The sequence below is a fragment of the Abramis brama genome (genome assembly GCF_963993115.1).
Source record: "Abramis brama genome assembly, chromosome: 20".
Classification (NCBI taxonomy): Eukaryota; Metazoa; Chordata; class Actinopteri; order Cypriniformes; family Leuciscidae; genus Abramis; species Abramis brama.
The window spans coordinates 29,008,220-29,033,596 of NC_139982.1; the positions used below are offsets into that span (position 1 = coordinate 29,008,220).

Consider the following 25,377-nt stretch of genomic DNA (forward strand, 5'->3'; position numbering starts at 1 on the left):
TTGAAACAAACGCCCCTGCCTGCAGCACTATAGCACAGAAAATAAACACATTGTTGTGTTCTGTACTACTGTCTTTGATTGTTTGCGATAACAATGAATCATTCTTTCGGATATTAAATTTATATTTAATTGACCTATCGGTAAGCCACGGCCTCCTTAGTTACTGTTGCTATCTCAGACAAACAATGGGGGACCTGTGCCCCAGTAGAGCTTTATGTCTAACAACGCCCCTCTAGCTCATCAATGTCAAAATGATTGGTAAAATGTAAGTAGATAAACTTTTAATATTTGACTGCTTTACAATAGAAATGTTCAACTACCGACAGTATCCGGTGACGCAAATTACACAACTTGTTTTATTTATTTATTAAATTTTGCCTTTTTGAAGTGAAAATATGCTATAATTTCCTTGATTCATTTAGAGAGAATGCATGCATAATTAAAAAAATAAAATATTATTTGCAAATAGTTAAAATTATTTCAATAAGGCTTTCTTTTTCTTTATTCAGTTATTCCTTTAAATAAAAATACCCAGTTTTATTTTGGTCTAAAGCCCTGAATATCCGACCTAAGAACCGCCCCTGAATGATACCAGTTACGTTTAACTAGAGTTGGGGTACTCGAACTCGGACTCGGACTCGAGTCCAATTTTGAATGAACTCGGACTTGTCACGCACTCGGGTGAATTTGTACTCGGACTTGTCACGGACTCGGACATTTTAGACTCGGAAAATTTGCCGAGTACAGTCGAGTCCGGCCACTGGAGGACACAATATTTTATTATTCAAAAACGAAACGAAGCTAACGTAGTGTTGTTTCAGCGTTGAGCATTGTAGCCAATCACAGACATGTATATTACGCGCAGGAACGCAGTGGCAAATCAGAGGCGTTTTAGTCACCATGCGGAGAATTCACTCAAAATGTTCAGAATCAGCGCGAGCTTTATCCTTTCGCAAAAATCTCCTTATAAACAACAAAGTCTAGACGCGATGTAAATAAGAGATTCACTGCAGTGCGGACAACTTCAGTGTTTATGATGAGAGTTTCAGTGAGAGTGAAGAACGCGGTGAGTAGCCTAAGTGATGGCTTAAAGGGAGCGCTATTGACGATCTAAATAATAGTTTTGTTTTTCATGCTTCTAGAGGACCAGTGGTTACATTCACACTGTAAAGTTTGAGGAGTGATAACAGCATTTAAATGTGCGAGTGAACCCGCTAAATTATAGTCCTGTGAGTCATGAAATTGCGATGATTTGACATAGTAACCATAGCAACATGAGAACGTGATAACCATTGCAACATTTTGGGGTCTAATAATGTTATGATTTTTGTTACATTATACTTTAGTAATAAGTTTACATACACCTTGCAGAACCTCTAAAATGTTATTTTATTTATTTTTTAATAATACGGATCATAAAAACTTTTTATTTTATTTTATTTTTTTATAGGCCTACTGCCCTGAAAAAGCTTTTTCACATTACAGATGTTTAAGTAGCCTAGGCTATAGCCTAGTCCACAAGACAAAATACAAACACAAATTACAAGACAAATTACATAAGCTTGATTTTTAATACTGTGTGTCATTGCCTGAATGATCCACAACTGTTTTTTTTTTTTGTTTTTTTTTGTAATGGTTGTTCATGAATCCCTTTGTCCCGAACAGTTAAACTGCCCAATGGTCTTCAGAAAAATCCTCCAGCTCCTGCACATTCTTTGCTTTTCCAGCATCTTCTGTATATTTGACTCTTTACTAGCAGTGATTGTATGATTTTGAGATCCATCTTTTCACACTGGGATTCATACACAACTACTGGTATTACAAACACTGAAAACATTCAGTGATGCTCAAGAAGGAAACATCCATTCAGAGCCAGGGCGTGTAAATTGGTGTAAATTGTTCATATTTTGTTTAAAAATTCATTAATTAATTTAATACTGCCCTTCAGAGGCTAAATACGATATTAACATAAAAGAAAATAAGAAAAATGTACATATCACTATCTTCTTGATCAAACGTTTACCCCTGGTTCTTAATGCATCGTGTTGCATATTCTTGAGCATTACCTTGCAGATTCTGAATAATGTGACCAATCATAAAGCAGATATCCACCATTTTTGTCTGACAAACAAACCAAATCAAAACTAAAAGGTGTGTATTGACATCTTTTTGCATTTCTAATGTTCATTCATGTTTAAATCGTGCTATAACTAAAATAGATGATCAGTTCACATGCTGCTTGAACTAAGGCACTATACAGTAAAGCGCCACAAAATGGTATTCATTGTCTGAATTTCACAAAATTACTCAATTTTAAAGCTGAGACTTTATTTTATACCAAAAGGACCCTGCTCTGTCTTGTCTGTTGGCGCATTGTCAGTATCCTCTTTGCGCCGCAATAAATTTTTCACTGTGTGAGAACACTGTGTGGATTGAGAGCAGAATGGCTTGTCAGACGTAGCAACAGTAACTAAGAGGGGCGGGTCTTTGTGAAAGGTCAATTTCAAATCATTGAAATCTTTGTGGACTCGGCCGGACTCCCCATAAGAAATTTTACCATGATGTACTATAGTACATACCATGGTATACCATAGTAGTACCATGGTAGTACCATGGTACCTTACATATAACCATGGTACATACTATATAGTACTTCAGATATTATCATGGTACCATGGCACATTGCATGGTACTGTAGATGTTACTATGGTACATAGTATGGTACCTCAGATTTACCATGGTGCATACCATAGTACCTCAGATATAACCATGGTACATACTTTATAGTACTTCAGATATTATCATGGTACCATGATAATATCTGAAGTACTATATACACTGTATATACTGTACAGTACAGTACTATGTTACTATGGTACATAGTATGGTACCTCAGATTTACCATGGTACATGCCCTAGTACCTCAGATATAACCATGGTACATTCTGCCGTACAGATATTACCATGGTACATACTACCTCAGATATAACCATGGTACCTCAAATATTACCATGGTACTTTGCATGGTCGCATGGTACAGACATCTTTTTACTTTAAGCCCGGGGTAAGAGGAATTAACACTTTAGGCTTATACTTTAGCAAAAAATAAAAATAACTAATGAATAATAACTAAGCCAAATATTTTTTTTTTTTTTTTTTTATTATTGTGAGTGACTGCAGTAGTGTGGGCATAGGCCATTTGGTCTATGAATAGATCTCCAAAATCAGTTTTAAATTCATAATTTAATATTAATGAGATTTTTATTTAAGTAATGTTCTAATTCTAGATGTTTGTAAATGCTGCATGATTTTGACGTGGTTTAATCAATGGCCGTGCGCGTGAACTTTGAACTTTCATGTCGCTTTCAAACACTGGAACGGCCGCGGCTCAGAGTTGCCATGGAAACGGCGCTGGACCACTGCGACTGGTAAGCAGGAAAACGTACTCGGTTACTAACGTAACCTCGGTTCTCTCTAGAAGAGGGAACGAGTACTGCGTCTTAGCTAAGACGCTGCGGGAAAAGTCTCTTTTCACGAAATACTGAAGCAAAAAATTATCCTTAATTTTGTAATATTGTAAAGCGCATTTGCAGCAGCATACAGCCATAGGCGAGACGGCTCGCTCGCTCATTGGCTGCTCTGCGGCAACTGCATAAGCCTATCGAGCGAGGGCTGATGCAACATCAGACCAATGAGGGCGCTTCGCGCCCTCCTTGCCACTTCCCGCCGAAACGGGCGTGGCCTAGCCTTATAAAGGTAGCTCGAAAAGGCTGACTCACTTGATTTATTTCATCGCCGAAGCGAACCAGAGTGAATCGTACGCACGGCGGGGAACGCAGTACTCGTTCCCTCTTCTAGAGAGAACCGAGGTTACGTTAGTAACCGAGTACGTTCTCTTACGAGAGTTCTCTCGTACTGCGTCTTAGCTAAGACGCTGCGGGAACCCAATGTAAAACGCCGTGCGTGCAGGGATGAAACACCAATAAACCTGGAAGCGAAGCCCAGGATTTACAGTGCACAATCACTAGAGGGACTCACAGAGAGTCCTAGAACAGGAGGGGGAACCCTCCGTCCCCATATATAGCAGCGTCCGCAGACGCGATAATATGACATCACATAGTCAAGGCAAGAGCCTGACTAATGTGGGAATGTGGGTCTTACGCAATACTGCCCATATGACAGTCGGCAGCGCGCTGCGCTTGCGATCTCAGTGTTCCAATCAGACTACTGATTCAGCTACACCGACAACAGCTTAGCCTGTAAGGCGGGAACCTCTAGGTTATAAAACCTGATAAATGTAGACGGCGAGGCCCAACCTGCCGCCATACATATATCCTGTAAGGATATCCCACTAGACCAGGCCCACGACGAGGCAACGCCTCTCGTGGAGTGCGCTCTGACACCCAGTGGGCACTGAAGACCCCTGGAAGTGTAAGCTAACGCTATGGCGTCAACTATCCATCTGGATAGGCTTTGTTTCGAAACAGCCATTCCCTTGGAACGTCCACTGAACGAGACAAACAGCTGCTCAGTCTGTCTGAAGACAGCAGAGCGAGACACATAAGCTCTTAAAGCCCTAACAGGGCAAAGAGAACTTAAGTCTCCTTCCTCTTCCGACACCGGCAGGGCAGACAGGGAAATAACCTGAGCCCGAAACGGTGTGTTGAGGTTTGAGTATGACTCCTGAGTCATTAGGCCCAAACTCCAAGCACGTCGGGCTCACCGAGAGCGCGTGCAGGTCACCTATGCGCTTCACTGAAGCGAGAGCCAGCAAGAACACTGTCTTAAATGACAGATGTTTGAGGCTAATCGTCTGGATGGGCTCGAAAGGGGAACCTTTCATGGCCTCCAAAACCGTAGAGAGGTCCCATACAGGGACTGAGGGAGGTCTGGGAGGATTCAGCCTCCTAGCTCCCCTGAAGAAGCGGATGACCAAATCGTTCCTTCCTATTGACTGACCATGCGTTGTTTCAGAGAACGCTGCGATAGCCGCCACATAAACTTTGAGCGTGGAGGGGGCTCTGCCCTTATCCAACAGCTCCTGTAGGAAGGAGAGAACCTCCGTCACCTCACAATCGAGGGGTGAACATCCCTGAGCTGTGCACCAGCTGGAGAATACCGACCACTTTGAAGCATAGAGCCGTCGAGTCGACGGAGCTCTAGCCTGAGTGATAGTATTTAGCACTCCCACTGAGAGATCAGCGGGTAACCGTTGAGCGCCCACACGTGGAGGGACCACAACTCTGGTCGAGGGTGCCAAATCGAGCCCCTGGCCTGCGAGAGGGGGTCCCTCCTCAACGGCACTGGCCACGGGGCAGTGTCTGCTAACTGCATCAAATCTGGAAACCATGGTTGGTTCTTCCAAAGTGGTGCTACAAGCAGCACTGAGCATTTCGTTTCCCTCACCCGTTCTATCACCTGAGGAAGGAGGGAGACGGGGGGAAAAGCATAGAGCGGACAGCGAGGCCACCTTTGGGACAGCGCGCTTTCGTTCTTGGAAAAGAACACGGGGCAGTGAGCGTTTTCGTGGGACGCGAAGAGGTCCACTTCCGCTCTGCCAAATCTCTCCCACAGCAGCTGGACTGTTTGTGGGTGTAAAGACCATTCGCTCGTGGGAATGTTGTTTCTGGACAGTCTGTCTGGACCCAGATTCTGTAGCCCAGGCACATGAACTGCTCTCAGCGAGCGCAAGTTGTGCTGAGCCCAAACCAGGAGGCGTTCCGCCAACCTGTACAGGTCTCGGGATCTGAGACCGCCCTGGTGATTTATGTAGGACACCACAGACATGTTGTCCGAACGGACTAAGACGTGATGGTCCTTGATTCGGGGACGAAAGCGCGTCAGCGCGTTTTCCACTGCCAGCATTTCCAGACAGTTGATATGTCGGAGCTTTTCTCGTTCTGACCACAGGCCAAAGAACGGTCTGCCCTCGAGCAGCGCTCCCCATCCCGAGGTGGAGGCGTCCGTCGACACCACTTTCACTCTCGAGGAAGTCCCCAGGCTTACACCTGATTGGTACCAGTCGTTCGCTGTCCAAGGTTTTAGAGCTGTAACACAGCTCTGATTGACCTTGAGACGCAGCCGACCGGATACCCACGCTCTGCACGGTACCCGCGCTTTCAGCCAGAACTGCAAGGGGCGCATGCGGAGCAGGCCTAACTGAAGAACTGGTGATGCTGAGGCCATGAGACCTAGCATCTTCTGAAATTCCCTGAGCGGGAAGGTCGCGCCGCAGCGGAGAGAGCTCGCTGCGCGCTGAATGTCCAGCGCGCGCTGTGGCAACCGCCGCGCCATCATAGACTGTGAGTCCAGAACTATACCCAAAAACGGGATCGTTTGACTGGGGTTCAGTGAACTCTTCGTCCAGTTGACTCTGAGACCAAGTTTCTCGAGGTGATCGAGTAAAATGGCCCTGTGCTCCACGAGCTCTGATCGTGATTGAGCCAGAATCAGCCAGTCGTCCAAATAGTTCAGCACTCGCATGCCTCTGAGTCTGAGAGGAGCGAGCGCTGCGTCCATGCACCTCGTAAATGTACGAGGCGCCAGGGACAGGCCGAACGGCAGGACTGTTATACTGGTATGTCTGGCCCTCGAAGGCGAATCTCAAGTATTGCCTGTGACATGACGCTATCTGTATTTGAAAATACGCGTCCTTCAGATCTATTGACATGAACCAGCCTCCTCTGCGAATATGCGCGAGGATTTTCCTGGTTGTAAGCATTCTGAAACTGCGTTTCGCTAATGCTTCGTTCAGCTGTCTTAGATCCAGTATGGGTCTGAAACCCCCGTCTTTCTTGCCAGACAGTATCTGCTGTATAGCCCCCCTTCGCTTTGAGCTTGAGATACAGGCTCTATAGCCCCTTTGCTCATCAGTTTTGATATTTCGGCACGAAGTAGGTGTGCTACTTCTGAATTCACCGTAGTTTCGACGCGCGCTGTGAAGCGGGGAGGGCGTCGACAAAACTGTAGCGAGTAGCCTCTCTTATAATGTCTAGCACCCATTCCGAAACCTCTGGGCGACAGAGGTGCTTCGGGCGTGCTGTAACGTAGGCGTTATGCCTGTGACATTCGAGGCGGGGAGCGCGCTGATCACAGCGGGCAGAGCGCTCGTCCTCGACCCCACTACGGTGCTTAACCGAGAGAGGGAGGGCTGAGCGAGTCTCGTGGGACTCGTTGTCTGTGAGTAAGTGTGGGCGGGAAGCGGGCACATTTACTGCTTTTGACGCGCTGTCTGCCTGAGCAGAGCGAGTGTGCACAGGTTTCGTTTTACAGAAACCACGTGACACGTGTGACATAGTGTTTGTGGCACTGGGGAATGTGCACATTTACTATGTTGGGTGCGCGATCGACCTGAGTCGAATTTATGGGCGCAAGCCCCGTGTGAGGGGCTGTGCTTGTGTGTAGCGATGGGCACTGGGCAGTGGGCATCAGCACTACATTTATAGCACCATCGGCCGTGGCCGGGACACCAGAAAATACATCCATATGGGATATTTCTGGGTAGCCGTAAAACGGCTTTTGTGTGCAGGCAAACAGGCATGGGTTGTACCACGTGGTCGTCAGCTGCAAAATACATATCTGCAGTCGCCTCTCAGGGCACTGGCAGAGCGATTTGTATTTGGCGGCATAAAAACTTTTTGCCGTCAGACCTGGGAATCGAACCCGGGTCGCCCGCGCGAAAGATTTAGAATCTACCACTGGACCACAGTGGAAGACACATTGACTTTCAAGCAAGCATTTGCAAGCATGCGGGTAGCATAACATGCAATATCGACATTTTCAGACGCACTCGACTTCGCCACGGTGTTTAACCGAGTGAGGGAGGGCTGGGCGAGTCCCGTAGGACATGTAATGTCTGTGAGTGAATGTGGGCTCGGAAGAGCGGACACATTTACTGCATTGAGCGCACTGTCTGCCTGAGCAGAGCGAATGCGGACAGGCTTCTTTTATAGAAAAACCATGAGGCATGCAAAAACAGTGTTTGTGGGCACCCAATGGAATTTTTCTAGGTAGCCGTAGAACGGCTTTCGTGTGCAGACAAGCGGGCACGGGTTGTACCATGTGCTCGTCGGCTGCAAAAATTCACATCTGCAGTCGCCTTTCAGGGGACTGATAGAGCGAATTGTATGTGACGGCATAAATTTTTCTGCCGTCGGACCTGGGAATCGAACCCGGGTCGACTGCGCGAAAGGCTATGAATCTACCACTGGACCACAGAGCGTTTGTTGCAGGCATGTGTGTAGTACAACATGCAATACTGACATTTTCAGACGCCTGAAAAGTGTCAGAATGTGAGAAGAGTGGATATCGCCCGGTTTCAGCGGGGCTAAAACACTCCATTCTCTTTTCGCCAGTGACGCACGGGAACCGTAGAAACGGTGTTCGGTTGCAGGCAAGCGGGTACTACGCGCTTGCTGGCTGCAAAAATACACCTCTGCAGTCGCCCCCGGGGGACTGACAGAGCGGAGCATTGGCGGCATAAATATATGCCGCAAGACCGGGAAACGAACTCCGGTCTCCCATGCGTTAAAACCTATCATTCCACCACTGAGCCACAGGGGGATACAGGCTTTTGGTATGCGTTGAGCGTCAACATGTATTCTTCGGCGTTTGCTGGCAGGCGTGCGCTTGCTGCAAATGACATTTCCAGTCGCCGACAGGGAACTGGGAAATGTAAGAGAAAAGGGGCCAGTAACTACGAACACACTTTTCTCCTTTCGCCGGTGAATGACGCGCAGAGGCAGGGTAGTTTTTCTTGTAACGTAAAGAAAAACTAACCCCGACCGTCCGCTTCCAGGAGGAGCAGCCTCGGAGAAGGATGCCAGGTGAGTCCTCAGAGTCACCATAGGCAATCGGCTCGGAGTGAGGGCGGTCGCCGTCAGCGAGCGCGAGAGCTGCGAGATCCTCTAGGAAAGGGGGGCGTCTTGAAAAAGACGCCCGGCTCTTTTAGTGTAAAATGTACATACATAATACACATTATACACAGAAAATATATAGAAGGATATAGGCGCCGGAATGCGCAGCAGGTACGGCAGTGGAAGGCGGCGCTGGCCAGCGGCTTCAAGTGGCTCGTCCCGCTGAATTGCTTCTCAGACGACGCGTTGCTTCTCTCGTGATCCAACGATGCGTGAGCTTCGCTGAAGAGATGAAAAATCAAGTGAGTCAGCCTTTTCGAGCTACCTTTATAAGGCTAGGCCACGCCCGTTTCGGCGGGAAGTTGGTTCTGATGTTGATGTTGCATCAGCCCTCGCTCGATAGGCTTATGCAGTTGCCGCAGAGCAGCCAATGAGCGAGCGAGCCGTCTCGCCTATGGCTGTATGCTGCTGCAAATGCGCTTTACAATATTACAAAATTAAGGATAATTTTTTGCTTCAGTATTTCGTGAAAAGAGACTTTTCCCGCAGCGTCTTAGCTAAGACGCAGTACGAGAGAACTCTCGTAAGAGAACTCCCTCTCTCGCTGTTGTTTTCACTACTTTCAGGTGATATTAGTCTCTAAAATCACAAGAATAATACACACAACTGTTCTTGACACTTCTCTTACTTGTACAGTAATTGATACGCTTCTGTTGAATATTTACTTTTATAGACATGGTTTTGTGTCTTCGGAAAAATTCCGTTAGCATCTCAACCGTTTTCAGAAGAGGTAAACTAACGTTAAGTTAACGTTAACTCGGTTGAGCTTTTGTTTATGAAAGTTTGGGCTTTTAATCACCTCTTATGTGTATATGTTTTCCTTGGAAGTGAGCTAATTTATTTTACACAAAGTAACTTTAAACATAACGTATGTTATCGGTGACGTCACTTACATTTAGTGAGAAAATTGGTTGAAACTACGTTAGCTCAGTGGTAAACAAATATTGATTAAAAAAATGTTCTGTGATTTCAGCAGCAACAAAATAACCCATAACAGAGGGAAAGCTCCACGACTTCAACATTTCTGAAGAAAGCTGCTGCTGGAGAAGTAGGAAATACTGGTAGGAAATCCAAAACTAAAGAATTCATTATTGATTTTAGGAAACAGAGCCCCCCTCTTTCCCTCACTATCATTGATGGCCAACCTATTGAGATAGTACAAGAATACAAGTACCTTGGCACAATAATTGATAGTAAGCTATGTTTTGAATCACACACTGTATACTATTTATTTAATTGTCAGAGCGTTTAATTTATAATCAGTCCTCTTCTATCATGCCAACAAAGACATCGACAGCGTGGCAGCATTTTTTTTAAATAGTAAACGGGGAAAAAGTCAAATGCAAATTTATATTTGATATGATATTGTGCAGGTGCACGTGATGCAACGCTGTCAGAAATTTCAGGACTTCAGTCGACCAAGATTTTCTTATGTTGATTACAGCCCTACTGTTTTGTCTGTCTGTCTTCTTGTTGGTTTCTTGTGAGTAGGCTAACATACTGTACATTCTTCTGTGCTTTTTAAATGCTGTATGCAGTCTTCCAGAACACAGCTGCCTGTGGATGACCGTTCTGTCTGTCTGGTAAGTTATATTCACTAATAACAGAAGTGTACTATAAAATGGGACCAGGGAACTTCTGCAAATAGAAATCTGAGATAAATAGGAAGATAACAAAATTATTTTAGTTGTCCCCTTTGAACCCCAACACGACTATTTCATAACAAGCTTTTGGTAATATGACCCAATGTGATACCAATTTATGTTCTTAGGATATTCCACAGGCAATCAGGGACCGCTGCAACAAGGTCACAGCAGCCAAATATACAAACGATCTGATGCATGGCCTGTACACCACTGCATTCATGGCATCTCACAGTGTGACTGGGCTTGGGTTATCATGCAAGGGGGAGACACGACCATCACTCCCCACTGAAGATGTTTAAAAGATTGTTGGTAAGTATTTGTTCTTCAGTGACAGTCAGTAATGTACCGTCCGTAAAGAGTGACAAATGCCTGCCGCACTGTGTAGTGTAGTGTTGTATCATTTCACAACATTAGAAAACATTGAGTAAGCCATACAGACTTAAGAAATTAAGGTAACCAGGTATTTTGCAAAGCAGGCGTGGGTATGTGTTGCCCTTACTGTTACTCTTTCACTCTCAATAGTTTGTCATTGTATCTGTAATATCTGTGTATGTATATGTACCTATTTGTACTTAATGTCTATGTATCTATCTGTAACGTGTCTGTTCTCCTTTCCTTTCCTTCCCTTCTTTTCTCTCTTTAGGTGAAGTTAAATCTGTCTTCCCAGAAAAGTCAGATGCTGAAATTAAGGGATTCATTCGCCAGAAGTTGTCAAATGCGGCCAAGATCATAAAAAGACAATCATGCTAAATCTATGGAAAAAATAAAATAAAATGGAAAAAACATTTTTTTGTTTACTGTCTTTTTATTTGCCTGAGCTAAATATTTAAATTCATGTACATTTGACAGTTGTAGATATGGTACAAATACCATGGTACACGTCCCATTGTACTCTTAAAAATACCATGGTTTATGTACCATGGTGCCATCAATATTACCATGGTACATGTACCATGGTACTGTCAAAAATACCGGGGTACTAGTACCATGGTATTTGTACCATGGTACTACCATGGTACAAATACCATGGTAAAATTTCTTATGGGTCGACTCGGACTCGGATGTTAAGGACTCGGACTCAAGTCCGACTCGGGCCCATTTGTACTCGGACTTGGACTCGGACTTGATTGGTAAGGACTTGGACTCGACTCGGACTCGACAAAGGTGGACTCGGACCAAACACTACGTTTAACAATCATCTAGGAATAATAAGATATTCATTGTGGAAATACAAAAACAAACTAGCCTACCAAATTACTAATTCCGCGAATCACCCACTTTCTGTAATGTGGATTGTAGTTTGTAATCTACTGTCCTGTTCAGAGAGCGAGCCCAGACTGCGAGTGATGCTGCGGAGCGAGCGGGAAAACACGGAGCGGATTAGTGGAATCAGTGGATCTTTAGCGGACGATAACAGAACACTTTTATGGGAATCATCTTGGGGGTGAGGGAAGGGGGCGAGAGGGGCACCTCAGCCGATGAGGGAAGAGGGGCAGTTCCTCAAACCACTATGTTTAGCAAACTTGCGACCATAATTTGCTAAACAATGCGTTTGGGAAATGCAATTGTGTTTAAGATCTGTGAGGTAGGCTATGCATAATTTTTTTCTTCGGAGCTTTGTGCTCTCTTAAAAAATACATATGGCGAATGTACGTCAGATTCTTTCTGGGCTCACAATATTCTTTGAATTTAATAATAACAACAACAACAAAAGTTTTATTATAGCGCCTTTCCAGTGCTCAAGGACACAAAATGTACATGCAACAAAAAAGGGATAATTTCCCCTCAATATTCAGTGCATCAATTTTATTCCTGTAAAGGGGAGAATATTAAGGTTTCCCTATAGTCCTCAATGTCAAGAACACGCAATCATTTTGATTATTTGTCAAATTGGAAATTGTTGACAATGTTGGCCATAAGAATTATGAAAGTTTAAGAGATCTCTTTATAGGCTACCTAAAAGAACACATAAAGCCGTAAAACCAAGAGATAATTGGTCTAGACTATTTGGCCATCCAAATTATTGTCAAATTTGTATTAAAACTAAGGAAAAACTGTTAATATTAGAATTTGATGGGTTTGACCATCCCAAGACCGTACTCTGATGACGGTGGGGGATGATGTAACTATTATTAATATTATTATATTATATACTATTATTAACTATTAAGAATATTTCATCAAGAACAGGACAGGAGATGGTAGTAGAGATCAGCCAAATGCTTTTAAGTGGGAAGACCCAGAGTACATTGATGATTTTTCTGATGAAAAATGCATATCTAAACGAGACAGGTCATATAACTACTTTGCCATTAAAAACAAAACCGAGCTATTTTAATGGCTGCAAAAAAGCTGTTTAATGTGGAGGTATAAAAAAAGAAAAGAAAAACAGGCTCCAGTCGGACTTGGGCAGAGAATTCTGTTAACATTTCTTGCCTGTCTGTCACCCCATTTGAGTTTGCATACTGCTGATAACAAGTTTTGTTCCTGTTTGAGACAGTTCTTGTCTGTGTGACTTTCAGCACATCGCTCAAAAATGTCAAAGTGCAATATCCAGTTTTTTTCAATTAGTATAAATATGTTCTATGTATCCGGAGGGCATTGTGGAAGGCTATCATTGAATAAAAAATGATTTATCCTGTAAGCTCGCCCTCGATCGGCCCAAAACCGGCATCCGATCAGCGCGGAAGGTCTCTACGTGTTTCTGTCTTTTCTCGAGGCAAAGTATTTTTTGATTAAATGCAATACATTTGAATATGGATTTTCTCGTTATTTCATAAATGAAAAGGTTTTAATGATATCTGTGCATCATTAAATGTGAGCAAATGTTTGACTATTCCTTTTAACTCTTTAATGAAAATAATGTGAAAGTCAGTTAGAATAATCAAATGTAACAATTTATTATGTCAGGTAAATGCTCTGGAATAAAGAGAAGAGATGCGAACCCAACATTATACATGAAACTGAGAGTCTTACTCTCAGCCATACACACGCTAATCTGAAATACAGAAAGGCCCCGAACCCTTTGCTGCATTCCATTATATAGACAGAACCTCTTTCACATGGAAACATGTGCTAACAATGGAAATTTGCATTCAGAGGTTACACCTTTTAGGGGTATGAGACCATTTGCCAGGAGACCACCTTCCTTTGTGTGCCAGTTTTCTCTAAACTCTTAAAAACCTTATTACCTGTTGTTTTACTTATTTGGAAATGAGACATTTGCACCAGTCGCACTGAGACATTTCAAATGATACTAAATATGTATAATACTCGATGATAACCATTCACGTTAAACCATATATTTTCTTGGGTGAATTGAGGGGGTGAGGGATGAGGGAATGAAATGTAGATTAGGATAACTCGGAGGTGAGACTTTTGTCTCTAATGGTGAGTTTAAATGGTAATTTCCTAATTTCTCAAGTCTTACACAGGCATTATGTGTTTTGAACTAATTGTAGGACAAAACATCTTGCTTTTGGGAAATATAGCTTGAGAGACCAATATGAACAAAGACCCAAGAGTCAAAGTTGAGCTGAAATCAATTGAGAGAGAAACATTTTATTGGACAAAGTGTTTGTTCACAACAATGCCAAAAGCAATAGTCTGTGAGACAGGTTACAACATAGAGCAAACCTATAGGACATTAGACATTTGCAAAATCAATACAAGATGTCATTTTACATATTTCTGATGTCAAAACAATAAGAATGCAATTAAAAAAAGTTTTTAATAATGACTGATAAGATGCATAGATAGATATCATCAGTCTTTTATCATGGCATCAGTAATGGTGGCATCTTCCTCGAGGTCCACAGTGATTTTCTTGCCAACCAGTTTGAAGATGTTCTCTGGTCTCATGCCGTGCGGTTCGGCCACTTTTACTGTCAGCATGTCGAGAGTTAATGTCTCACCCTTCTTCAGTGATTTCCGTGCCACCACTGACTTACCCAACTGCAAGAAAGAACATAACCATTGGTTGAATGACGTTTGATCATTTTTTGGTTTTATAATCTGTCAGGATGAGCGTTTTATCTGACCTTGCTGTGACAGGAAGCCTCACAGGGCAGCATCTGTTTGACCGGCGAACCCATTGCCGTCTCAACCGTCCTGATGGCTTTCACCAGCTCCGCCAGCTCCGCCGGCTCCAGTGATGCTGCGTGGTCACTGCCTTTCCAGCTCTTATCCAGGGACACATGACGCTCCAGGACCTTTGCCCCGAGTGCCACAGCGGCCACAGACACATGGATGCCCGCCTCATGTCCAGAGTAGCCGATGGGAATGTCCGGAAACTCCTTCTGGAACTCCTGCGTAGGAAAAAGGAAACCGAAAGATTCTAAGCCAAACCGAAACTACTCAGCTAAAAATGCCTTCATAAACAATCATTTTATGGAGTTTATGAAGATGCGAGTGATTATGTCTTACAGGGATCAGGCTGAGGTTGACGTGCTCTATTGGCAGCGGATAAGCGCTGGTACACTGCAGGAACGTGAAATTGGGATTGTGCTGCTTGACGGTTTGGTAAACACAGCGCATGGTCTCCATAGACTGCATTCCACTAGAAATCACCATGGGACGACCTACACAAATACACCAAAACATCAGCTTCAAGACATGGCAGCTTCTGGGAGAAAATCAGGTCAAAGTTTTAGTCATTATCACATTACACACATGCCAAATTCTCTAGACTCAAAGCCAGCAACATGAAACTCCAGAAAATCCACACCAGGATTTCTAGGTTTCATTGGCTCTGCTCTCTGGCCAATCAGCACTGTCAATACCTAATTTCTCAATGCTCCAGAATAACTGACTTCAAGTGCACAAGAGAAGCTTCTCAGATTCAGTTCTCGGTTGGGCTTGTACTTTTCTCATTTGCGAGTCACTGGATAGTGTCTGATAAATGTTGTGTAAATAGAGGAACATTGTGACCTTGGCAGTGAATCTGACAAATACATAGAACGAGTTTTCAGCAACAACACTTTAAAGTTAATGTAACGACAGCTTCTGGACTTTTCATTTGAAATGTGTGTCAACGTCAGTGAGTTTTACCTTTTTTGGCGGTTTTCTCCAGGTAAGGGATATTGTTGGTGTCAGCTGAGGCAACTTTAAAAAACGGCACATTGATTTCATGAAGAAATTCTACAGCCATCTGATTGAGGTAGGCAGAGGAAAAATTATGAAATGCATTTCAATCTACTGGGTTTAATATGCACATATTCTCTTGATATATAATAACCCTTACGAATAAGTTTATTCAAGTGTTCTATTAGTTGTTTCTTTTAAACAAAAAATAAAAAAGTATACTTTCAGTCTACATTTTATATACTTCTCAAAAATATACTTATAATTCAATGTACTTGACTTCTACTGAGAGAAAAGTCCAAGTATATTTGGCCTGTACTTGTAGCCTACTCAATCTTTTGATCAATATATATATTTAAAAGTATAATTAAGTATTCAAAGTATACTTGGCTTGTAGTTGCGTTAACTGTTTTGATCGAGTAGCCTTTTAAATATACTTTTTTTTACATTGTAAGTTTCATAAGACATATGAAAAACTTTATTTGAAAATATTGATTAGAATATTGATATAAAACAGATATGTTTCTAATTCTGCGTATCTGAATTTTTGTGTAGGCTAGTCCACTGGTAGTGTACATAGGAATTTACTTTACTCTTTCCCCACCATTGACTAAATTTACCAGCTATCCATGTTTTCACTGTTATACGGTAGGGGGCGCTATGACATCTTTTAGTACAGAATCTCTGGATCAAAATACAGGAGAAGGAGCTGAAACAAGTGATAGAAGATTGCTCACTCAAATGTAAAATAACGTGATCATCAAACATTAAACAGTGAGTAAATCAAAACTGCTTAATATTACCAAATGAAAGGAAGCGTAACTTACAAGTATACTTGCAGTAAAACTATAACTAGTAGTTTACTGAGAGTAGGCCTACACTTAAGTGTGTACTTTCATAAACTAAAAAATTTACTACTTGTATTAAAATAGTAAACTAAGTAGTTTACTATACTCTTACACTTATAGTACACTTAAACGTATACTTTTATATACTAAAAGTGGGCCAAGCAGTATTGAAATAGTACATTTACAAGTACACATTGATATTAGTATACTTACTACAAAAAAGTATACTTAAAAATATACTTGAACATTACTTAAGTAGCCTATACTTCATAAAATGAACTTGAAGTATACTACTTTTTCGTAAGGGAAACGTTGAGACCCTCTTTCATCTGTTCACCTCATCCATCCCTGATGCAGTAAAGAAGATGCCAACTTCACTGGCGAACTGTTGCAGCTCTCTGTACTGCTGGTGACTGAACTCCAGATGGTGTTTATGAGCCCCGTAGGTCGGGCCCCAGGCGTGAGGGGACGTATAGAGACGCTCCAGAGCGAGCTTGGTGAATCTGTGTTCGATCTCGCTCTTTTGAAACTTGGCACAATCAGCTCCACAGTCCTGTGTGGAGTTAAAGTAGGAAGCAGAAGTGGATTTGGTTGACAACAAAAATGACTTTTACCATATAAGAAATCTAAAAGTTAATTTAATATGATACAATGTGTGAGTTTTAGCTCAGGAGCTGTATTATAAAAACGTCCCCTCTTAATTATTGACCTGATATTTGAAAAAAATCTATTTCTGGAGTGAAATTACCATGGTTACTAAAGAGATAGGGTTCGAAGTTTGGGCCGGTTCACACAGAACATGTTTTTGTGGTTAAAAACGCTGCAAATGGTCAAACATGTCCGTCGTGTTTAAATAAAAAAACAAAGGGAAAGTAGCTCAGTGGAATGGAAAACTTGTTCTGTGTGAACGGCCCTCAGGATGTTTCTCTATCCTGTTTCCAGTCATTTCTTCTGTTTAGAAAAAAAGTTATTAATACATTTTTTTTTTTTTTTTACTATTTTCTCAAATTTTAATTAATTTGTATTTTTTTCTATATGCAAACCTTGGTTTTGGGGTTTCTCTGCTCTCACTAACGTTGATATCTATACCCCCCCATCCCATGAAAACAACTGACATCAACACGGTATCAAACTTCATATCTGATAAAGCTGTACTTTACCTTTGCCATTCGGATCATTTTTTTGGCGATTTCTAAGTCTCCCTGATGGTTCTGTCCAATCTCAGCGATGATAAAACAGGGGTTGGAGCCCCCGATTTTTCTTCCAGGACAAAGTTCAAACTCTGCAGACATTTTATAGACTAATTGTTTAACAGATTAATGATTAAGAGGCTGGAGATGTGATCACTAGCGTTCTGGCATCAAGCAAAGGGGCCGGAGAGAAGGTCACACTGCCATTTAAAGAAAAGAGCTCCACCCTAACAGTTGCCAACTCCCACCCACAAAACGCATATCTCAAATAGCCTATATATATTTATACATTTATATAGATGTTAAGCCGGATTAAGAAGGATATAAAGAGACATTATTAGAAGAATACAAAAAGTAGGCCTACACAAGGTTTTTAAATATTGCTGCTTCAAACTGTTTTCAATAATGGTAATTAGGCTATTTATAGTCCTACTTTAAACTGTAAATAGGCATGTGACGGTATCAAATCTCCATTTAATGATAATTGAACATTTTTTTAATGAAAGCTTTTATCACTGTATAAGGTATTATCACGTATTGAATTAGGTTAGAATAAAGTGTTGTCCTCCTAACAAGTTTAATAACTTTTTTCTTAAAATAAAAAGAACTCTGAACCTTTAAATGTACAATAAAACAACACACACACAAATGTATAAAGCAAATTAGTGTGACAAACTAATTAAAGAACTATAAAGAACAATAGGTAATACAATTAGGTCCCATTAGTTAACGTTAGTTAATGCATTAAGTAGATTTACATCAACAATGGGCAATAGCCACATTTGATAGTTATTATTATAAGTTAATTAATAAAAATACAACTGTTCATTGTTAGCTCAAGTCCATTAATATTAGCATATTTAAATTTAGATTTTAATAATGTACAATAAAAAAATATCGCAAAACTCTGAAAGTAACCGCAGCTGCTGTCTTTATCAATGTTTTTCCATAACCAAATTGAAAACTGAAATTGAAATAAGATGCTTGTTATCTACCATTTTAGATGTTCAAGAAGTTTTATTCGCACTCATGCTCCTAAATACATTTTACAGTTCGCACACATCTATTTTTAGTCTCAAATGCAAGGGAAATGCTCACACTGTTGAGCCTTGTTAGTACACCCAAAAATGAAAATTGTCATTAATTTATTACTCATGTCATTCCAAACCCGTCAAATCTTCAGAACACAGTGAAGATCTTTTTCATTCTCCTGTTACTCAGCACATTTGAACTTCAGCAAGAACCAATGAGGTTCATTCTTGTGTTACGCAGCACGTTTGAACTGTAGTACTGTATTAATATTAGCCATAAGCACCTGTTGAGAGTAAAGTAATAATAATTTGTTAAAATTATATAATGCTTTTCTAGGTACTCAATCTCACAACCACCACCAATGTGCAGCATCCACCTATTTGATTCGCCAGAATGCACACCACACACCAGCTTATTGGTGGAGAGGAGACAGAGTGATGAAGCCAATCAGTATATATGGGGATGATTTAGGAGGCCATGATGGACAGAGGCCAATGAGCTATTTTTAGAATTTAGAATTTTTAGAATTTCTAGAATTAATAATCTAGATTTTAATAATCTATGTATCATAAAGCTTCGATCTAGAGCATTTTGCAGTGTTTTACACTGGAAGACACGGGAACGTCCAAACGAATGTGTAAATAAACCTGGAACCAGATACAAAATATTTTTTTATTGAGCAGTCTGTGATGTTTTCCCTCACAGGTTCAGAAGCTGAAGACGTAGAGATCCTGTCTCAGGTGGGGCTGAATGGCGTCCCATGTGACGCACCTGTGGCAGATCTCATCGCAGCGAAATACACCTGTCAGAGACCCGCCGGCCACGGAGCCGTTCGAGAGTTTGCCGAGTACATTCTGACGATGAAGAAAAAGAGCTTATCACACGTGAACCAGGATCGCATTGACAGGGCTCATTTTTAGAACGTATTTCAGTTTCAATTTTAAACAGTCAGTTTGTGTTTAACATGACATTGGGGCCAGTTTCACAAAGATAGACTTTGACTATGGCTTAGATATAGATAGTCAGACTTCAGATAGACATCTAAATCAGACCGTTGCACAAAGCACTTAAGACTCTGACTATCTTAAGTAGGACTACACTGCAATGCATTCTGGGTAAAATAAGACACTTTTCAAAACAAAAAACATGGCGGATCGAGTAAGCGCATTCAACCGCTCAGTGCAGTTTACCCCAGTGGAAAATATGTGTTTGTTGGAGGAGTATAGCAGTTACAAGGACATTTTACTTGGGAAATTTAGTGGAGAATGCACTCTGGGGTCAAGATGTTAGGTCTGGCAACTCACCATAGACACGGCTCAATCCGAGGGGCGGGATAAACGGCTGTCTTTCAAATTCCCTCTGCACGCAATAGGACAGCGCTTCAACCAACCAGAGCGTTTTCCCAACAGCGGAGCTAACGTTAGTTGATAGATTCAACTTTTGAATCTGGCCGGCAAAACTACGAACACATCTTCCTTTTTTAAGAATGACTTCAGTGCCGTTCTTTGCTCTTTTCTCAAAGAAAAACCTAACTCCAAGTCCTCCAGAGTCGCGGCCAAAGCCGATTCGAAAGACTGTTCGCCAGCATCAGCCATTCTTTGTTTTCAAGTAGCAGGGACCGTCGCAACTCTGTCGTCATTATGTTAAGCCCGCCCCGCCTACTCTACACGATGTGATTGGCCTGACCCAATTTAGGTTTTTACAGCTCCGAAAGTCAACAGAGAGTTGCTAGACTACCCTGGCTGCAAAATAAATTTAGCTGCCACTAGGAGAATGTAGTAACATGAAGAAATTTTTCATTTGGAAAAAGATTGCTATGACAGTTAACAGCGTTAATCCGATTGTTGAGCGGAGCGTTAAAGGCATATAGAAAAGATACAAAAACATGGTACAAGATACCCTGTATAACGTTACCACCCGTGACACAGAAGCTTTGCTGAGACCCACTGTGTTTAACAGCATTCAGAAAAGTTCCTGTTGCATAAAATATCAACGCAGTGCAAACCGGCGGCGCCATTCGGCGTCTGTCCGCGGCGCCCAGCAATGGCTCAGGACCTTGTTCAAAATCCTGCTGCGCCACAGAGCGTCATTTACATTTTTGTCTCAAATCGTCGAACTGTATATACTGACTTCACCCTGTCCCGCAATATACATTTAGTTTTACATTCATTTACAGAAATCAGCTGCGTGGATGAAAACTGCTGATGTTATCGGATTTTCAGGTGATATTCTCAATTCATTCAGTTAACGGACGCTCTGAGGTAAAGTGTTCAGACTGCAGACTTTAGTTTGCAACGATTGTATTTAATTGTACAGTACAATCATAGCATACAGACATTATCTTAATTCCATAATGTCCTTAAACATATGTAATGGGGCAATAGGGGTGCTTGTAACTGCTCTTGACTACGCCACTCCAATATTGGTTGGGTAGGAGATCCCAAATCACTATGGGGTTCCCCGCTAGGCTATCCAATTAAATGAATAAACTTAAGTCAAAAGTGACAAAAAAAGTTTACTCAAAACAAAGCAATCAAGCAAAAACTAAACTATAGGAAGTTCGTCTTCAGGCTTGACCTCGATGACTGATGACTGGAATTCCTTGACCACTGTTTTCCCACATTTCAAAACACAAAAAAACTACACAAAAGAAATATAGGCCCAGACAGTCATAAAGCAAATCAAAACAAAGAAAATAATCACAATAAAGCCTTTAAGGAATCCTGCCGCCTACGCCAAATGTGATGGGGCAATAAGGGTGCTTGTAACTGCTCTTGACTACGCCACTCCAATTTTGGTTGGGTAGGAGATCCCAAATCACTACGGGGTTCCCCGCTAGGCTATCGAATTAAATGAATAAACTTAAGGCAAAAGTGACGATCAAATCAAAACATAGTTTTTATTAAATACATGAATTCTGGTCTCATTTGATTCCACTCAAAAGCTGGCCACACTTACTTAGCACAGGAGGGTAACAACACTTCATAAAGAAAATATACACAACCAATATATAAATACAATAACCCCAAAAGAAATCAAGTTTCCTACACAGCAAACTTAATGCACCATTACACACAAAAACTCTTTCCACATCACACTTGGTGAATCAAAGTGAGTATCTTCCCCCCTTAGTTACAATAATGGAACATGTAAATAACGACCTAGCTTTAATTCACAAAATAAACCTTATGAAAAATATAAATACAAACCAATTAATGTCTGGGCCAAAAAAACAAAGAAATAAAGATAAATCACAAAACCATAAAAAACAAAATAAAGGCAGGGAAAACAGCGATCAGTTGCACAGGACGAATCAAATTCTACAAAGAAAAGACAATAGTAAATAAAGCAAAAATACACACATTAAAACAACTGTAATTATTATATCTACACATAACATTGAAAACTAACACCACATCATAATATTAGTTCCAACTAGAAACCACTGTCCATATATTTAATACAAATCAACAACGTTAAAATATGCTAGCTATTCCAGCATTACATCAATAAAAATAAATACCTTAGTTGCCTTTTGGCTGATTTCAAAAGCCACAGGAAGTACAACAGTCTTTAGTATCCATCGCTCATCCAGTCAAACCTTACCAGCATTAGGGCATTTAGACCACACGTCTAAAACAAACCAACTACATAAAGACAACAACTTGATTACCCACACCTGGACCATTTGAATCAACATAGTCACTAAAAAAACACATCAAGATGATCACAAAACATCATAAATGAGCATTAAAACACTCTTCTCATAACACTATTAAAATAAACTACCAGAGCTTGTTCTTCCAGCGACCATGCTAAACAATTCCATAGACAGTATATAAACTGGACACAGCGACCCCATTGGATTCAACGGAGAAAAGTGAAGTCAATTAGAAGCACTCACTTCCTGATGGCTGAGCGTACTGCGCAGACTCAAACTGAGCTTGACGACGTAGATGTGACGTGAGCAACCCGTCTGTCTTCTAGTAGCTGTGCCAAGAGAAATCTGAATCATTCCCTTCCGAAACTTGCAGAGACGGAGAGCGTGAGTAGGAGCTGTCCATGAGCTAGGAGCAGGATAAACTTTTGCAAAGTATTCTGATTAATTATTTTGTCATTTTGCCTCCACGTCCCCCCGATTACGTGCGAGCTTCTCCTCCTGTCCATACGGTAATCTCTCTTCTGTGCGACAGAGAGTCGCGTGGTTATGACACAATCGTTAGCCTATTTTTACAAAAACTGCATCTACGGGGCCATAACGTAAGATACAAGGTAATGGAGCCTTTTATACATTTTCGTGTTTCTTTAGAAATAAATAATGGACAAATGGAGTCTTTAAACGCCTCAGATATAAAGTTATTCGCTGTCAAAGTGACGCCAAAATGAATGGGAGTCAATGGGATGCTAACAGCAGGTGATGGTCCGCTAATCAATGGCGGCGCCCGGGGAAACTTCAAAATAATATGAAACCCTGCCCCCCTGAACAATTCAGGCACTGCAACCATTCCACTCATAGGAAGTGGCATATTTAAAGGGAAATTACACCCTCTGCAGATACCCTCTACAGCGCCCCCTATTGACTTGGCTACACATAACAATATTACTGGCCATAAACTGAGAAAATGCGCGTCCGGTATGCGATACCTCGAGTTGTCCTAGACGCGACGCGGCGCTTCTCGTCCGGTGTGCGACCCCCTTTAGACCTAAGTTAGCCTGGGGGTAAGGTGTCTAATTTTTTTGGTCTAAATTAAGTCAGTCTTTATTTTTGTGAAACAGTCTAACTTGCATTAGACTAGTCTATGAGCAAATTTTAGACATGTCTAACACTATAGATCGGTCTAAAATAGCTTTGTGAAACCGGCCCCGGATCTAATTTGAATTAATAAAACACCTGTGCGTGTCTGTGAGCAAAAAGTTGTGTTCTACTTTACCTTTTTACTTGATCTCTCTCTATATATATATTTACTCATTTCTTCAAATTCAATATTCATTTACTTATTGCATATCATTTTATGGTTTCATGTAATCTTCTGCTATGTGATAAGGAAATGTCCTGTCAATGTTATCAAGGAGAGTGTTGTGCAGACATACAGTTTTAAGTCACTTATAAGTTATTAGTTATTAGCCATGTGGAATCCACGTGTACCAGATCCTGGCCAACACTATGATCCCTGTTCCCAGAGGCTACACGACAAGCAAATGTTCTACTTCTAATCAAACACACCTAATTATTGTCTCAAACTTAGGGAAACATTGGATATTTGTACTATGGCTGTGTCATTTATTGTTGCTGTGGGTGGGCAAACATTGCAGCAAAAAATGGCTGCCCACTGTTCTGGATGTGTGTGTGTTCACTACTCACTGCACCGAGTGTGTGTGCACTCATTTGGATGGATTAAATGCAGAGAACAATTTCTGAGTATGGGTTACCACACTTGGCCTTCACATGACGTTATGAGTAGCCTACTGTGAAATAAAAGTACAAAAGAAACTGAAACTTAATTAAAACCATTAAATTTAGAATATGTAACTAAATTATCTTACATTTGAAACAGAAACCCTTTTAAATTCTAAAAATAACAGATCTCCCCCTAATGATCTTGTGCAAAAACTATAATATAAAAAAAAACACATAATTTCAAAAATTTTACCCTCCTTACAGAGTTAAGCAATGCATGCTGGGAAATAGAAATCTGTTGTAACACACATGTTTGAGTTATAATTAACATAATCAGTTATTGAGTGCACAGCTCAAGTATACTAATAATATCATCATACTTCCCCAGTTGATTGATTGCATTAAGAATTGCAAAACATTTTTCTGAAATGTTACATTTAAATGTGCAGATGCGCATTCATTTGCACTAATTTGCATACTTTCCAAAACAGAAATCTGAATGTTGGATAAAGCCAGGTTCAAAATTTTGTTGATACTAAGGTTTTTACAGAAGGTATTTTTATATCTCTTTTGATATCACTTCGTAAATCAGAAAATTCTGTCAACAGCCCGTAGAGGAAAAAAAAACATTTTAATGAATAAAATGTTTAACCCTAAAACAGGCAACGTGACTCAGGAGTCACATAGTTTTTATTGTCTTTTTTGGGGCATAAGAATGATTTCTTCATGAAATCCTTTTATCATTTATCACAGCGTGGTCTGTCTTGAGTATGCTGGTCACATGATTTGCTTCAATTTTTGTGTGATAAATTAGTCAGCCTGACCTAAATCCAACATGGCTACTGGTGGTGGAGGACATTCAGATTTTGAGGAAAGTAAATATATTTAGGTTAAACTTATCTTCTGGAAAAATAATAATAATACTGCTAATATTAATTGTGAACATTGTCTTAAGGTGCTGAAGAAGAAAATGTATTAATATGTTGTTCATGTTGTTATTTAGCACGTTTTGAAATATATGTGACTCCTGAGTCACGTTGCCTGTTTAGGGTATAAAAAAGGGATTAACCCTAATTTTGACCATCTTTGTATTTTTAATTTTTAATTCACTATATTACAATTAAATCCTAATCTAATAATGACAAACTAAATATCGTTGGAAAGGTCTAAGACTCCTAAATAGATATTATAGCACTGTTTTTTGTTACAAATTATGTAGGAACAGTAATAGATGAATTTATGACAAGAGTGGAGTGCACCTCAAAA

At 41.0% G+C, this 25,377-nt stretch overlaps 1 protein-coding gene and 1 long non-coding RNA gene across 6 annotated transcripts; one reads left to right on the forward strand and one right to left on the reverse strand.

The window, feature by feature from the left end:
- Window positions 1-904: 904 nt before the first annotated feature.
- On the forward strand, window positions 905-11,340 carry LOC311070984. Of its 2 annotated transcripts, none has more exons than XR_014603732.1 (5): window positions 905-1,066; window positions 9,889-9,976; window positions 10,454-10,498; window positions 10,687-10,870; window positions 11,205-11,340. It is a non-coding gene; the product is annotated as an uncharacterized lncRNA (long non-coding RNA). The 2 variants fall into 2 exon arrangements; XR_014603733.1 differs by having other exon boundaries at window positions 914-3,428.
- A 2,753-nt stretch (window positions 11,341-14,093) lies between these two features.
- On the reverse strand, window positions 14,094-23,639 carry LOC311071352 (N-acetylneuraminate-9-phosphate synthase-like). Of its 4 annotated transcripts, XM_084095728.1 has the most exons (8): window positions 22,618-23,639; window positions 22,237-22,360; window positions 17,652-22,033; window positions 16,829-17,044; window positions 15,611-15,710; window positions 14,987-15,141; window positions 14,602-14,868; window positions 14,094-14,515 (listed from the first exon to the last, which is right to left on the reverse strand). In XM_084095728.1, exons 3-8 carry the CDS (start codon window positions 17,781-17,783, stop codon window positions 14,327-14,329), a joined length of 1,059 nt encoding a protein of 352 aa, XP_083951854.1. In that variant the 5' UTR covers window positions 17,784-22,033; window positions 22,237-22,360; window positions 22,618-23,639; the 3' UTR covers window positions 14,094-14,326. The 4 variants fall into 4 exon arrangements, with proteins under 4 accessions (XP_083951854.1, XP_083951853.1, XP_083951852.1 ...); XM_084095727.1 differs by having other exon boundaries at window positions 17,652-22,360; XM_084095726.1 differs by having other exon boundaries at window positions 22,237-23,639.
- Between the last annotated feature and the right edge of the window lie 1,738 nt (window positions 23,640-25,377).

Excerpts from the sequence above, each read along its gene's own strand:
- LOC311071352 (XM_084095728.1), bottom strand. The coding sequence starts at position 17,783 with ATGTCTGCAGAGTTTGAACTTTGTCCTGGAAGAAAAATCGGGGGCTCC. Across the intron at positions 15,142-15,610 it reads GGAGAAAACCGCCAAAAAAG|GTCGTCCCATGGTGATTTCT; the intron begins GTAAAACTCACT and ends GTATTTGTGTAG. Across the intron at positions 14,869-14,986 it reads TCAACCTCAGCCTGATCCCT|GAGTTCCAGAAGGAGTTTCC; the intron begins GTAAGACATAAT and ends TTTCCTACGCAG.